The sequence below is a fragment of the Xenopus tropicalis genome, chromosome 8 (assembly GCF_000004195.4).
Source record: "Xenopus tropicalis strain Nigerian chromosome 8, UCB_Xtro_10.0, whole genome shotgun sequence".
Taxonomy (NCBI): domain Eukaryota; kingdom Metazoa; phylum Chordata; class Amphibia; order Anura; family Pipidae; genus Xenopus; species Xenopus tropicalis.
The window spans coordinates 82,444,447-82,461,180 of record NC_030684.2 but is presented as its reverse complement, the minus strand read 5'-3'; the positions used below and the strand labels follow the sequence as shown (position 1 = coordinate 82,461,180).

The 16,734-nt window shown below is 39.1% G+C and overlaps 1 protein-coding gene across 3 annotated transcripts; it reads right to left on the bottom strand.

Moving 5' to 3' along the window:
- Positions 1 to 7,397: 7,397 nt before the first annotated feature.
- ift43 (intraflagellar transport 43) lies at positions 7,398 to 16,524 on the bottom strand. 3 transcript variants are annotated; one of them, XM_012968420.3, is made up of 9 exons: positions 16,060 to 16,524; positions 14,786 to 14,872; positions 13,401 to 13,459; positions 12,632 to 12,664; positions 11,980 to 12,026; positions 8,928 to 9,000; positions 8,653 to 8,728; positions 7,984 to 8,037; positions 7,398 to 7,864 (listed from the first exon to the last, which is right to left on the bottom strand). In XM_012968420.3, the coding sequence occupies exons 1-9, from the start codon at positions 16,102 to 16,104 to the stop codon at positions 7,742 to 7,744; spliced, it is 597 nt and encodes a 198-aa protein (XP_012823874.1). In that variant the 5' UTR covers positions 16,105 to 16,524; the 3' UTR covers positions 7,398 to 7,741. The 3 variants fall into 3 exon arrangements, with proteins under 3 accessions (XP_012823874.1, XP_012823873.1, NP_001016535.1); XM_012968419.3 differs by having other exon boundaries at positions 7,975 to 8,037; positions 11,980 to 12,023; positions 16,060 to 16,504; NM_001016535.1 differs by having other exon boundaries at positions 7,399 to 7,864; positions 7,975 to 8,037; positions 16,060 to 16,112.
- Positions 16,525 to 16,734: the final 210 nt, after the last annotated feature.

Here is a 16,734-nt window from a genome sequence, read left to right as displayed (position 1 = left end):
GGTAATGTTTGGAATTTAGAGTAGTTTACTATATAATCACTATAATCTTAGGCTGTGTGTGTGTGTATGTAAGTATGTGTGTGTGTATGTATGTGTGTATGTATGTGTGTGTGTATGTATGTGTGTATGTATGTGTGTGTGTGTGTGTGTGTGTGTGTGTGTGTGTAGGCAAGAAAGTATTTTGAGGTAGCTGTGTCTGAAGAAAGACTAAACTATGCATCCTGCTTGCTCACAACCACTCACAGCACTTTGTTTTGCCTTTAAATCTAATGTGAATATACTGAATATAACGAACAAATGTTTCCCATGGCAGTGGTTCATATATGTCTTATAATCAGTGGGCAAGAGGGCCAGTCAGCCATTTCCCCCACTGTATGCACTATGGAGGTGTGAGTAAAAAGGGATTTCATTATGACGGTACATGTTTGTCATAACTTCTCTTTAGCATTAATGTTAAATGGAGGTGTACACAGCACAGCTGCCCTCCTGCACAACTGGCAATGGGATATTCTAGAGGGACTGTGTCTTTTATTTTATGTGTTTAGTGCTGAACCACTGAAGTTACCCACAAGGTCTGGAAAGGGGTTCCTAGCCTTTTCTTTTCCAACTCCTTGTACTATATATATTTTTCCTGCCCAGGGAGACATGTTTATTTCACATAAATATGTTCTGGACTCTTAATAAAACATGGATACCTCAACCACAGACTCAATTGAAAACTAACTTATAGTAGCAAAAACACAGAACATTGTAGAATTCATGATGCTTTACTAGCAAAAACCAGGAATCAAGCACCTTACTTGCTAACATTGGACTATCTTTGTTTATTCAGCAAGAAGAACCATACAGACATATCTCAGCCAAAGGCACTTGTTTACAGTCTTTACATTAAAAAAAAAATAAAATGTTTTGTGTGAATATCTTGCCTTATATGCAATTAACATGAATACTTGCATATGTCAAATCCAAATTAATATTGATCTCTATATAGATACACTGTGCAAATGCTCTTTAAACATAAGGTCCATTGTAGGTGTGCTAAACCTACCATTAAAAGGCACACTCCTCTGCATACACAGGAGCTCCCTGAGAGCACACACATCATAACTGGGCTCGTTGCTTTGCATAAAAATTCAATTTTAATAATGGCATATCCAAGGTCAGGCAGCACTGCAAGCATGCACAAAAGCTGCGTCCAAATGCACACACAGCTCAACACACAGCAAAGAAGAGCTTGCAAAGTAGGAATTCTTGTCTAATTTTAACTACAGTACAGGCTGCGAGCTCTGTATATGCACACAACAGACATATATACACACCGTTCAGCTCCTGGAAACAGCAGTTTCTACAACCCCCTTCGTTTCTTTCATTGTGCACCTGCAGAAGCAGGAGTGTAGACAGGTGCTTATAACACTGTGTAACTGAAGCTGCTGATTCCTGAGTGCTGAGAGTGACTTACATCCTGCGGTGACAGAATGCAGACCGACAACTTTTCAGCATCCCTGTGCAAAGGGAGAGTTCCAGATCAGAGATATTACCAGTGTGCATTGCCACTAGCTTTCTAGTGGGTTTGTATACTGGTATGAAGGGTGTGCAAATCATTAGCTGTGCACCTATACAGTAAGGAAGTTAGTCTTACTGGATACCATATTTACATTTATGGGCACCAACCAAACCAAGACTTCAGATGCTTAACTTGAATTTTCAGCAAACGGCAACATCCCAGTTTTTACTCTAGCTACCAAATTGCTGCTTTATTAATGGGTATCACTAGGGGGTGTTTCTTTGGTGGAATGAGGTGACCAATGGGTCAACACTAAGAGCAGCAAGCACTTAGTCAAGAACATCGCTACAAGCTTTACTAAGCTTATACATTATACCTTTGCTTGCAGCTAGTGTCACCCGAGGGAGCTTCAAGGGTGCAATGTATAGTAGGCTGAACTACAGTGTCAGTATTGTGCTATTATGTTATTAATGTTATGTTAGTCTCTCACTTGCATAAATACAGATGGTCTCCTTTTTTAGTGCAGCATGGCATGTGCATTGTAGATTAGCACAGTTTTATGTTTGATACTAAGGGGCACATTCATTGAATTACGAGTGAATCCAAATACAAAAAAAATCTTACTTTTTTAAGTTTTTGTACTGTGCTATTTTTTGCAACTTTTTTTTGTACCATCTGTATTTGTCGCGCTGAGTACGAAAGTTTCGGATTCATTAAAGCTTCATGACTTTCATTGGCCCAGGTTGGAGCTGCAGAGTGCCATTGAGTCCTATGGGAGGCTTCCAAAAACACGCACAGAAGGATCAAAGTCGGAAAGGTTTTCCCGGCGTTTACAATCGTTCGGATACGAAAATTCTGTGACTTCTGTGGGATCGCCAATACGATATTATCGTGACTATTACGATTTTTTCATAAGCATATTCATGACATTTCCGAGCATCAGAAATTATCGTATCTAATCAGAATTTTACCCATTTCGGGATGCGAACTCGTACTTTGATGAATCTGCCCCTAAGAGTCTGAAAAAGACTGAATACCACCTCAGTATCTTATATATAATTTAATTATGGGGCACTTCCTATCTGACTTAGTTGCAAATGTGCCCAAACGCATCAAACTTCAGCAACCTGACATTATTATCATCTGCTTTTTTTTTTTTTTTTTTTTTAAAAACCATTTGTTTTATTCTAAGGGCTCTTACACACAGGCATTTGTAACAGTTCCTGTGCTGGGATTTTTTGCGTGTTCCACTGTGTGGGAATGCAAGAATTAAATTACCCCAGTATTCTCTGTGGTGATCGTCCCCATGTGCAAATGCCAAATACAGAAAGTCCCCAGGGGGTCTGCGCAACCGCATCAAACACAACAAAAGCCAAAAGCCCTTTAATTCTACATACATATAAGTTAGCTGCAGATTGGTGGCTAAATTACTGTGCAAACTTGTGCACAGAGCAGTATATGTGTATGTACATATTTATGCAATGAATCAGTTGAATAATAACGGACTGTTCATCTTAGATCCAAGGAGCTAACAGTGTAATCCCAGCATTGTTATGTGCTAGGCCTACAGGAATTCTGTAGGTTTTGGGGATGGTGCTGCCAGTGCGATTAAGGGGCATGATGCTTGTAATGAAGGGGAAAACTTGCAGCCTGCGAGGAGGGGTGCATGCTGCCTGCATTCCAAGGCATCATTAGATGCACTTAATGTTTTCAACGCGTACTAATCATCTTTAGCTAATAACAACACGAGATCCCACTCTATCCCAGATAACATCACAGGACTTAATCTCATCGGAAAATCTTCCATATACCTGAATCAGGAGACCACTCCCAGATGCCAAGGAGAGGGAAGTTCCAATATAATTCTTGGGCTGTGTGTTCTGAAATAAATGTAATCAACAGATTGTACCATGCCCTGTTATTCAGGGGGAGGGGGAGAGGCTTAGCTAATGTCAGGTTAACAGCCAGCAAAATGTTTAGGACATTGTGGAATTTTTTTGCAGGTCACCTAGGTTCTGAGCTACTATATTATAGCTATTACAGATATTATATTTATAGCAAGAAACCTGGTGCCCTTGACATAAATAAATCCAGTGGCCTAAAATGTGCACAAACTGGCAGCTGAAATATATATAGTAAAGGGGATAGTTGGTTATGGTTTGATGCATCTAGTGTCATGCAATGTGCCTGTTATATTTGCCAAACTGGCTCAAAAAAAATACATGGCATATTTTACTGCTTCTTTGCATTTACATATTATGAAAGAACTTTTTAAATGATCAGCAAGAGGTTGAGGGAATACAATAACAAAAGCAGAACTAGTAGTACTGAAATATTATTTATATATGCAAGCCTGTTATAATTTTATACCTTTCCCACAATGGAATCTTCTTATTTTACTCAGTATAGTCAGTAACCTTTCCTATACACATAAATGTCAGCTGTACCATTAATGTGAAGGAGCTTCCCTTGCTTTTGCTCCATGATATGAATACTTAATGAAATCCTTTTACCTTCCTTATGCATCTTCCCCCCCCCCTTCATATTTGCCTATTTTAGTCTCCCCCATCTTGGTCACCTTTCTGCTACCCCCATCTGTCCTCTAGCTCCAAACAGTTTTCTTGTGACCGTCGCAGCTCAGTTTGACCTTCCTCAGTAGCTGACTGTGCAGAGCTTCTCTCCTCCAGCTGTTATCCACCTGTGCTTCTCCCTAACCATTCTCAGGGCAAGCCCCAGAACGCAGGAGAAACAATGTGGTACTTGCCAAAATGCTAGCAGAACAAGTGTAAAATGACAAGTAGAAAGAATATAAGAGAAAAGAAAACACCACTTACAGACCATTTGCTGCAAAAGAAACATTCACAGCTAAACTCAAGTTCTGTACTGACCTATGAAATACTTGCTGTTCTGTTCTGACACAAATACCGAGAAAGCAGGCTCACATAAATGTACTGTACATTTTTTTTTTGTTCTTATCAGTATTCATTCCTGACTTTCCTGCTTGGCTTTAAGATGCATCTACTGAGCAAATATCTATTCTAGTCACCACCCCCATCCCCTGCCTCCTGACACTGCACCAGGCTCTACTAGGGAACATACCCAAAGTTTGCACAGGCTCTACTAGGGTCAAATCTCTATTCTACTAGCCCCCACCCCCCCTCCTCCTGACACTGCACCAGCCTCTACTAGGGGTATCAGTCCCAAATTCACACCAGACTTATCTAGCCACCCGCCTATTCCCTGCCTTAGACTCTACTAGGTGAACCAGTTCCAAAGTTTGGAAACCACAGCTCTAGAACCTCTACTCAAGCTTTGGAACTTGATTATATGCTTATTCCTGTAAAGTCTTTGTGGGGCACATCATTCAGGAGGTTGCAGTAGTCTAGATGTAAAAGGGACACTTATAGATCTTCTAGATGTAAAGGGGACACCTGCTATTGACTTCTACATGATCTCAACAGCTTTTAGATGGCGTATTTTTTATTTCAAATTTGTTGCGGTTTTGTCGTATAATAAATCCCGTTTACAGGAAAAATTTGAGTTTTAGTGCAAAAAAAACACAAACTGAAAAATAAATTATATATCTCAAACCAAGGATGGCTTCAATACTTCTCTCGGGTGCAAGGTAAATGGTTTAGATATCAAAAAAGACCAGCAACACCCAGTTTATTACAAAAAATCAATTATGTATTAAAAAAAAAGAAAAAGCCACAAAGCACTCAGCATTCACAGGACTTAATGAAAATAATTCTTTCTTCTTGGGAAAGGTCCCAAAATGCGACCGAAACTTTGATATCGCACATTAAAGAATTCCTGTGATTGCTAAGTCTTTTGATGCTTATATGGTTGATTTTGTCACTCGGCCCCCCTGGCATTTTATTTATTATTTTGGAGTGTGCCCTCCCTGTATATACAGTGGTGTGAAAAACTATTTGCCCCCCTTCCTGATTTCTTATTCTTTTGCATGTTTGTCACACAAAATGTTTCTGATTATCAAACACATTTAACTATTAGTCAAAGATAACACAAGTAAACACAAAATGCAGTTTTTAAATGAGGGTTTTTATTATTTAGGGAGAAAAAAAATCCAAACCTACATGGCCCTGTGTGAAAAAGTAATTGCCCCCTGAACCCACCCTTAGCAGCAATAACTGCAATCAAGCGTTTGCGATAACTTGCAACGAGTCTTTTACAGCGCTCTGGAGGAATTTTGGCCCACTCATCTTTGCAGAATTGTTGTAATTCAGCTTTATTTGAGGGTTTTCTAGCATGAACCGCCTTTTTAAGGTCATGCCACAACATCTCAATAGGATTCAGGTCAGGACTTTGACTAGGCCACTCCAAAGTCTTAATTTTGTTTTTCTTCAGCCATTCAGAGGTGGATTTGCTGGTGTGTTTTGGGTCATTGTCCTGCTGCAGCACCCAAGATCGCTTCAGCTTGAGTTGACGAATAGATGGCCGGACATTCTCCTTCAGGATTTTTTGGTAGACAGTAGAATTCATGGTTCCATCTATCACAGCAAGCCTTCCAGGTCCTGAAGCAGCAAAACAACCCCAGACCATCACACTACCACCACCATATTTTACTGTTGGTATGATGTTCTTTTTCTGAAATGCTGTGTTACTTTTACGCCAGATGTAACAGGACACGCACCTTCCAAAAAGTTCAACTTTTGTCTCGTCGGTCCACAAGGTATTTTCTCAAAAGTCTTGGCAATCATTGAGATGTTTTTTAGCAAAATTGAGACGAGCCTTAAATGTTCTTTTTGCTTAAAAGTGGTTTGCGCCTTGGAAATCTGCCATGCAGGCCGTTTTTGCCCAGTCTCTTTCTTATGGTGGAGTCGTGAACACTGACCTTAATTGAGGCAAGTGAGGCCTGGGGTCTTTTGTGGCCTCTCGGATGAGTTGTCTCTGCGCTCTTGGGGTAATTTTGGTCGGCCGGCCACTCCTGGGAAGGTTCACCACTGTTCCATGTTTTTGCCATTTGTGGATAATGGCTCTCACTGTGGTTCGCTGGAGTCCCAAAGCTTTAGAAATGGCTTTATAACCTTTACCAGACTGATAGATCTCAATTACTTTTGTTCTCATTTGTTCCTGAATTTCTTTGGATCTTAGCATGATGTCTAGCTTTTGAGGTGCTTTTGGTCTACTTCTCTGTGTCAGATAGCTCCTATTTAAGTGCTTTCTTGATTGAAACAGGTGTGGCAGTAATCAGGCCTGGGGGTGACTACAGAAATTGATATTGAAATTGAAAATTGAAATTGATAAACCACAGTTAAGTTATTTTTTAACAAGGGGGGCAATCACTTTTTCACACAGGGCCATGTAGATTTGGAGTTTTTTTTCTCCCTTAATAACGTAAACCTTCATTTAAAAACTGCATTTTGTGTTCAATTATGTTATCTTTGACTAATAGTTAACGGTTTTTGATGAGCAGAAACATTTAAGTGTGACAAACATGCAAAAGAATAAGAAATCAGGAAGGGGGCAAATAGTTTTTCACACCACTGTATACACATATACTAACCAACACACATCAATATTTATAGAATGTGTATTTTCAAAACTTTTGATTATCATCTGAGCGATTCTTGTGGTATCTGATCGGCTTTCTAATGGCCTCTGTGGCTTTCTGATCGGCCTCTCTAGGGCTAGGTCAGAGGCAAGCTCCCTTTCTTTTATACATAAATGAGATAATTTGGCCACTCAGTACTACTTTAGCTGTCTGCCAGAATAATAACTTGTCTGTGATATGTTGGGTTATGTTTCATGTGCATTCTTTTCATGCCTCAACTAGACTTTCCCTGGAGCTCAGTGAACTGGCCAGAAAATTGGGTGGAATAGATCTCCCCTAGGCAGGGTTAGCTGAAATAATTGGGACATGGTCAGAAAATATGACATAATGGATATCATTTTATCTTGCAGTAGATTATAACATTAATGGAACAAACATTACTCCATAATACCAAGAACAGTCAGTTTAAAACAGCAGTAAAATCCATCTTAGAGTATACGTACTTACAAACAAATAGACAATTATTTATGTGTGTCCACAGCATAAAGTACAACAACAGAGCCTTTGCCCACTGCTTTCTAAACATATTTTAAGACAAAGAAACAGGAAACTACAGTAATAATGTAGTCTTACATCAGTTCAGTTCTACAAAAAAGAAAATTAGAGCATTTTCTTAAGCATTTATTTATTCTGTACATATAAATAACTTTAGCCAAGAACCATCAGCTGACTAGTGGGCTGGGTTTCAACATGTCTTCTTTTTCCATCTTCCCCACATCCCATTCTGTGATTAGCTCAGATGACACCTCTGTAAAAAGTAAATCCCAGTCCCATTGCACGTTCTCCTGCAAGACAGAAAACACAAGTTGAAAGGGAACCTTTTGCAGTTCTGAATGTACCCCCACTACAGACCAAGGCTGGATATTTTGCCTAGTAATTCACCCAAACTACTTACCTCACGTACCTCTGGTTCTGGGGATAACACTTTAGTAAGAAGTTTTAGATCAATATCGCCATCCTAAACAAATAAGAAAAGCACAATGAGAGGATAAGTCTGCACTAAATAAGACACCTGTGTAGAATTAAATTTAAAGGTGATAATTTCTCCCTAATATCATCAATTAATAAAGAGCGTAAACTGACTGTTAGAGCAGTGATTGTTGGGGGAATTTTACCAGGGTAAAAGTTGTGAGGGCTGCTCAATTTTGTGGCAAAAACATTATCACAAGGAAAACAGAGAAAGCTGTTACAGGAATAGATGTGTTTGGAAACTAGATCAGCTGTTTGAGTGTGATGTCCATGCATTTGACTGGCATGCAAGTCAAAATACACCAGGGTTCATTCTCAAATGCTAAACAGCACAAGGGCAATTGCCCACATCAACCAAGCAAGAATTAGTGTTGCTCAATTTACTACCAGGTACAAAGTGAAAGTAAAAATCTGGTTGATTCGTAGGGGCAGTTACTCATATCTTAGTGAATTAGCCCCACTGATTAAGTTGGTATATAGGAGAACTGTAGACGTGATGGTAAGATTCAGGTGTCAAACAAATTCTGAGTAGGTAGCTGCTATTTCATGCATGAGAAAATAATGCAGAATGTGAACATAGCACAATATATGGCAGAATTCTCACCAGAGTCTGGAAGGCAGCGTGTCTCATAAGGTCATTATCCAGATCCTTGTATGTCAAAACTCTATTCACTTGAACACTGCAACAAACAGAAGTGAGGAGTCAAACTGCCGTGAATATACAGAACACTTTTTAGAGGAGCAACAGGAGTTTTAAAGGAAAGCAATGAAAAGGTAGATGGAGTAGGCAACAAGTTAGATAAACAGAAAAAGATAATTAGATGGAGAGAGCAAGTTTAGCATTTAAATAGAAAAAGTGTGAATGTGACGTTTTCTCACCTCGGAGGAGAAGCTACCTGTAGTGCTAAATCCTCTTCCTGTACATCTTCAAGGTCTGGTATCACTGGAATGTCTGCGAAAAAAGAAGAGAGTGAATGTATTCCCAAAAACACACTCAGATCCTGGGCTTAACATTGTAACGGGAGCTCAGGACAACAATATCTCACTTCTCTGTACTTTCTGTAATAGAAACAGTACCCAGAGGTTTCAGCAAAAAGAGTGAAAGGGTTAAAACATCCCACTCTAGAGCGGGCACTCTGTGGTTTGTATTAAATAAGGTAACCCTGAACAGCTGCCAGACCGAGCTTTACCCATAACCCCACTGCCTATTATGCTGATGCCTTACATCCACTTAAAAGGCGTGTGCAGGACTGTATGATTTACCCACATGAAGTAATGGACCCTAAGGCTAATACAAGCCAATACAATGTATAGGTTGTGCTGATCTGTTTTAAAGCCTGGCACAAGACCATTTTATTAGAAAGCCAAGACAAGAATTTCAACCACTCATACCTTGATATATAGGAAAACACCTACATTACAGCACAAAGATATGTTGAACATTTAAATATCGCTTTTAAAGATATTGCAGAGACTGATTTGGAAATGTTAACGGTCTTGAATCCTAATGCATTTTCCTCTTGATATTAATGAGCAGCAGTGCCCAGTTAGTGCAAGGATCAGCAGGCGTGTTTTAATTAGCAATCATAAATGCATGCAAGGGCAAAGATCACAAACCCATGGCACTGCTAAAGTAAGGAGAGAGAAACAAAATCTGCTATCTAAGAACAAATTCCACAGTGGCAGATAAAAACCTCTGCCAGCCAATTTCCACTGCAAGGCTGTCATTACTTGTCCATAGCTATAACAGCCATATCTTCTATATAGCCACAGTACCACTGTTTTAAATGATAGTGGATCAATCCTTGCATAAAATGCTAAAAGGCTTATCTTTACAACATTATCTTAGCCATCACAAGTCCGTGTCACTCCACGTCTCTACCTGCATATACATTTTAAAGCAGAAGGAAAGGCTAATAAAGAGTTAATCTCAAGCTGCAGGCATACCTTCAGTTGTCTCAATAGTGCCCTTAAAGGAGAAGGAAAGGCTAAGTCACTTGGGGGTGCTAAAATGTTAGGCACCCCCAATTGACTTTGATCGCCTACCTTTTACCCCGGGCTGGTGCCCCTGTTAGGAGAAAACAGAATCAGTCTGGGGTACCTGGAGCGATGCGCTTCCTCCTTCCGCCTGCGTTTCGCTAAGACTAACACATAGGCACATGCGCAGTAGAGTGAAAAGCCAACTTCTCTGTTAATTCGGCTTTTCACTCTACTGCGCATGCGCGCTCGCAAAGCAGGAAGAAGGAAGCGCTGCAGGTACCCCGGGCTGGTGCTGTTCTCTCCTAACAGGGGCACCAGCCCGGGGTACAAGGTAGGCGATTCAAGTCACTTGGGGGTGCCTAACATTTTGGCACCCCCAAGTGACTTTGCCTTTCCTTCTCCTTTAAGTCTCCCCATATTTCACCTGTTCAGATGATCAGAAGCCAAACAGGAAGAAAAAAATGCTGAGGTTTGTAAAGAAAGTTCCCATAATGCCTCGCTCCTGCACCGAGACCCAGACTGGTGTACATGCTCAGTTAGTTAGACTATGAGGAAACTTCTTGCTGATTGGCTCAGATCCACATTTCTAAGGGGGGAAGTGAGTCACTGGCAGAGAAAAACAGACACAACAAATCTTTTGACAGAGAACACAGTGCAGCATTTCTGTGAGTGCTTATGGCTGTATTTACATAGAACTTTCTGATAAAGCTTACTTAGTTTTTTTGCCTTTCTTTCTCCTTTAAAGGAAAAGGAAAGTCATTTTGGCATTTTACTGCCAATAGATTTGCCACATTAGTGCCACCTAGAACAATATATTTATTCTGCAGAAAACATTAACATACCTGAGTAAACAGCTTTAGAATATAACAGCTGCCATGTTAAGTAGCTTCCTGCCTGCAGCTCTAGCTGTTATAGCTGAGATCACACATTCCTAATGGAGGGGGGAGGGAGTTCTTAGCATTCTAGTGAGAGGGGAGAGAGGAGAGAATTGCACAGACTCTGGCCAGGGGAATTAAGGATGTTTCTGAGAGAGGAATTCACACACTGGAACATCATGTTTACAAAGAGAGACAAGAAATCCTGTGTTTCTTTTGACAGAGGACTCAGTTAGTAAGACTATGAGTCAGCTTCCTGCTGATTGGCTCAGATCCACATTCCTAAGGGGGGGGAGTGAGTTCTTAGCATTCTTGAGGGAGGGGGGAGCAGGAAAGAGCAGAAAGCTGCGTGTCTGTGGCAGAGGAAAACAGGCACAACTAATCTTTTGTTAGAAAACTCAGTGCAGCGTTTCTGTAAGTGCCTATGGCTGTATTTACATAGACCTTTCTGATAAAGCTTACTTAGTTTTTACCTTTCCTTCTCCTTTAATGTTACATGTGTATGTAGGTTTTCAATTTGTCAAGAAAATTTTTTTGTAACTGTGATCAGCGTCATTTATAGCTGATTATAGTACTGTTTCATGTTGCATTATTCTTACAAAAACCCTATGATAGCATGGTTTTAAGTGATTACATTGAACAAACTAGGCGCAAATCTAAAGGGGTGTCCTTACTGCAGTAATGCCAGTGGAAAAACATTAGTAGCTGTTTCAAATGCCTAATTCCCAAATGACATAATCCCTGGCAATCTGGATTCTCAAAACTACAATTTTTACAATGGGTAAAACGTAAGCAGATTTAGTAACAGCGTTTTACCATTAAAGGCTAATATCATACTTGGAAAACACTCGCAGAGAAAAGGTCATGTGTGACATAACTCTTATGTTAAAAAAAAGCAAGAGGGAAGTAATTATATAGGTATCAATTTTTTAGCCTAATACAAAGGGAAATTTAAAAAACAGTGTTGGTATAGTGGCCATTTTATTAATTTTGCAGCATCTACTTTTGCATCTCTATCCCAGCTCCTCAGCAACAGTTCTGCCACTGCAGCCACACACCCTTTATTTCAGTCTTACCTTCTCCTTCATCTGACTCATCCAGGCTTTGCTGCTTCAGGCGGCTGCTGCAGAAAAGAAGCGTGTCTGAATTTGCATGTTTCTGGCTACATGGTAATACAACTTGCTATTGCAGGAAATTCTAGGTATATTAAAAAGATACTTGAGGCAAGTGTTCTAATCAGAAATGCAATTTGTTGTAATTTTCTAATATGTTGATATCACTTTTTTTGGTTTACATTTGGGATACTGACACATGAAATTAAACTGTTTTTAAATAAATCATAACACATTTGCATGAGCTTTATAATTTACAGTACCTGTACATTATCTATCAGATTTCACATGTTCCCCTATGAGGGGACTGCCATATTTGTGCAGCAGTAGTCCATTATTATTAGAAGCTATAACTGACAGGTTGAGAAAGGACAGTCAGATTAAGGAACTTCAAGTAACAATTACTTATGAAAGCAGCAGAAAAGATCAACATGACCTATAGGTAACTTTTATGTACATTAATATTTTGAAAAGTAGGTTTTCATGTCAGTATCACTCACTCAAAACTTGCACAAAGAAGCTATTATATTGTATGTCCCATGGAAAGCAGGGCTTAATGTGCTCCAAAGTCTATCTAGTAATGTTAAGTTTTATCCAAATCCCCTCTGTCACTTACTCTTCAACATCCTCAGTCATTCGCTTTGTTGACCTGCAAATAAACAGTAAAATGTAAGCCACATTATCCAGCTACTGAACCCCAGCATCTAGTACCTTGCATCTCACTAGAGCAAGATACATGCAAAAGGATAACTGTGGACTATTTAAATCACCAGTAAATACAAAATTAAAATATTCACTTAGATATAACCTGGAAAACTAAGTTGATGTAAAACTTATGTTCAATACCAATAGATCTATGGAGATGCATTTAGCAAATGAAAAAATGCACTAAAATGTTCAATTATCAGGAAAAAAAACTCTGCTACAGTATTTGCTGGCCTGAGAAAGTCATTAAAACCACTGATAGCATATCTGTCCAGTTTCCTAACCAGATACTCTGGGCTCCCCTGGGTTCTACTTGGCAGACCAAGTGCCCCAGGACTTGCCTCAGAACTGTAATTAGCAGGCAACATGTTTCCAGGGCTACATTATGAATAAAACACAAATATACAATGTCAAAAGCAATAGTGTCTAAACCTCTCATGACTGGGGACAATATTCCACTCTAAACATAATATCACAGGTCTTAAATGGTATATGTAAAAATATTGCAAATCAAAATCAAAAGAAATCTGGGTTATAGGCAAATTCTTATCTCTTGTTTATGGAGAGCACATATCAATTGGGAATATATATATATACGATCAGAACAAATAATCAATCAGCATATAATTTATATCACAAATTGACATATAAATATCCAAAAATATTGCCCTCTTACTAACTTTGATGGACCAGAAGAGTCATCTGCCCATCCTCCTTGCCGCAAAGGTTTAGGTGGGCCCTGTAACAAACATATTGTGTAGTTATTTGTGAACTATTAAGAAAAAGATAATTAAATTGAAAGAACTAAATAAACAATTCTCTTTCCTCCATATGTAGCTATGAGCTATATTCAGGTATGAGTAGTACCTTATATGACAATCCTTAGGTTTTCATTTCCTCGTATCATAAATGCATTCTGTCTTTAACACGACTTCCTGCTTTCAGCTCTCTAACCTCTTATTTAATCAGTGACTTTAGGAGGGGGCACATGGTACATAACTGTTCGTTTGAAAGGAGACCGTAACATACATTTTTAGCTGATGCAGAAAATATGCATATTAGCCATGTTCATTATCATGAGTGCACTATTCTACATGATATATAAAGAAAATGTATAATAATGTTTAGGGGAACAAAACACTACTCAAGCACTACTCAAGGCTTAACAATACACTATTTTACATTCAACAAAATAACATTTAAAACAAAGTCTCAATTTAAATGTACTCTAACTGCCCATCCTTTTATATTTAAATCTCACCCAAACCTCCACAACATCCTTAGGCAAGACTGCACCACTTAGGTGTCTTAGGCAAGTACACCTCCTTAATGTTTTTATTACTCATTGCTTATATGTTCTTTCCAAAACTTTTTATCACTTAAACATCATCAAAACTTGCATAGTTATGTGTGTTATTAAAAATGTCATGAAGTATCTGCTCTCCCACATTTTGTATACTAACTGCTAATTCACCAAGCACTTCTTAAAGGACAATAAAAGCTTGTTTCATTAGTGTCAATCTGTTACCGCTACTCATTAAATCTAATCACTAAGTTTCTTCCCTGGGTGGTGCAAGTTTTAGGTAAAAACTGCACTAGCTCTGGCAAAAAACAGAACAATGCACCATTTTACTTTCTTTTGCTAAGTGGCCCAGACCTGTTGTACCTAGTTATTGCATTTCCAGCAGAAATATAATAATGCCCAGCCCTTGACATTCTAAATGTTGCCCATCACTGACCAAATGTTCCTGCTCAAATCTGTGCTCTATGTGTCTCTTTATGTCATTAAAGTGACTTTTAAATTGTAAGGGAGAAGATACATGGGGTGATTAGTTGCTGCGACTACAATTGCGACTTTTTAAAAAGTAGCAGCGACTAGTAGCCCCTTGTGTCTTCGCCCTTACAGAATGTAATGTTCATAACATTCTTTGTTCATCTCCCGATATTCATAACGTCAGTATTTATTCTTTAGCAGCTCCACCTATACTCCTTATATATTTTGGAGAGTACACTTTTATGCCTTTATTATTTTTAATGCCCATAACCAATTTTCTTTCACTTGTACCTCTCTTCCAGGCTGGTTCCGTGACGCATCAGCTGTTTCCTGCTGATTTTCCTGAGATGCACGTGCTCGACGTCCCATCTTTACCCCCTAAATTATAAAAATTACAAAACACTTAAACATCTCTACCATATGAGGGCACATACAATTACAAAGAAGGGGCTGTAATTATAGACCAAATAAATATTTAAGCAATTGACCACTGTCTTTTAAGGACATACAGTATGAAACAGTGTCCTGGAGATCTACTTTCCACTAAGAAAACCATGAATCCTATTTCTACCTACGTACTAAACAAGTGAAACAGGAGTCTAAAAAAATACATATTTTTCTTTGAGTGCAAAGTTTAGCACTGAAATAATATTAGCACTTATTAGTATTGCATTCTCTTTTTTCTACTTAAATATGGATTTTTTAAAGCACAAAATAATTAAGAACTACAATTTTCAATCCTCCTATTGCCTGCAGTACCTTGTGCACTTTACCAGGAAACGTGTCATGGTACAGGTCAAAGATGTACCCAGAAATGTAGAAACTACAGTGATCGCTGTCAGATACTTGACAACCAGTGCTACATATTGTACAACCCCAGCTCCATAAGTGTCATGTGTTACACCTGTTATATGTTTTAGCCATTAAACCCAATGTGTAAAGAAGAGCAGACTGCCTGGTGTATGTATTTAAGTGTATGTATGTATTTATACCGATAGCCAGCACTGTACAATTTTATAATATAGAAAAGAACATAAAGACAGGACCAGCATTATAATACATAATATAAATATACAGTCCAAAAACCTTGTTGAGGGAAAGGGGTTGCTAAAAAATCATGATAAAAAAATTATCATATGAATATGAATGGTCTGAAAACAGACAAACTATAGACTTGCATCCTTAACCACTGGCATTAAAGGTGCCAGGTCACAGAGGCACTTAATATACAGGTATGGTGAGCGTTAATATAAAGCATATCTTTATGTCAATAAACCAAATGACATGGAAGAGATTCATAAGACAAATGTCCACGTAAAGTCTGTGTCAGACTGTAAATGGGGAGTGAGAGTGTGTGACTCGAATAGGAAAGATAAAATGGGCATCCTGTGCCTTATACGTAGTACCCGGGATTTGCTCAGTATTCGGGGCATTAGACACCGCAGCACCCTAGGGATGTGCCCGACACAACATGCTTAAAATAAAAACAGACCATGTGGAATAAGGTGCCTGCCACTGAGAGAAAGGTATCGATATATACAAGACACTCATTGTCATTTACTCACACTTCTCCGGCTCGGAGCCTCCCCGAGGTCCAACACATCCTCCATGTTTTCTATGAGGTAAACAAGCGAACTCACTTTCCATGGTAACAGGACCCGCCCCTTCCGGAATTATGAGCTGGGTCTGTTAGAGACGCGGGTTAACTAAGAAGGGCGGGTTATGATTCTGAGCGAACCCTATTAACCGGATTGTTTACTTTTTAATGAATGAAGAAGCTTATTTTCTTTTTCAGGCAATAAGCAAACGAAAGGCAGCCTTTATACTATGGTTTAAACGTGGGTAATTGATTTCAGACAATTCCCATGTGTTGGGCACAGACAGTTCTCTGTCGTCCCAAGATTATATAATGGTGGAGGTGAAGTGAGGGCTAAAGTAAGACTACGCGTAAGAAATACTTTTACCTATTATTTTATCACAAATAATCTACGTTTTATATTCCTTGTGCTAAATAAGGAAGCTTCTCCATACTGGGTCGATCATTTAATTACAAGTGCACAGATAAATCCATTGTGTGTGGGGATTAGGTGCACTAGTAATCTATTTAGTTAAGGTGGCCATACACAGGCCGATTCTAGCTGCTGATATTGGTTCCTTGGTGGGGGATATCGGGAGAAGATCCGCTCGCTTGGCGACATTGCCAAGCTTGCGGATCTGAAGGTGTATGGGCACCTTTACCT

Bases quoted from the DNA above. Each gene is read 5' to 3' on its own strand.
- ift43 (NM_001016535.1), bottom strand. From the start codon at position 16,104: ATGGAGGATGTGTTGGACCTCGGGGAGGCTCCGAGCCGGAGAAGT. The intron at 9,001-11,979 runs GTAAGACTGAAA...CTTTTTTCGCAG, and splicing joins TGAGTCAGATGAAGGAGAAG to ACATTCCAGTGATACCAGAC. The intron at 7,865-7,974 runs GTAAGTAGTTTG...TCTGTCTTGCAG, and splicing joins CAGAACCAGAGGTACGTGAG to GAGAACGTGCAATGGGACTG.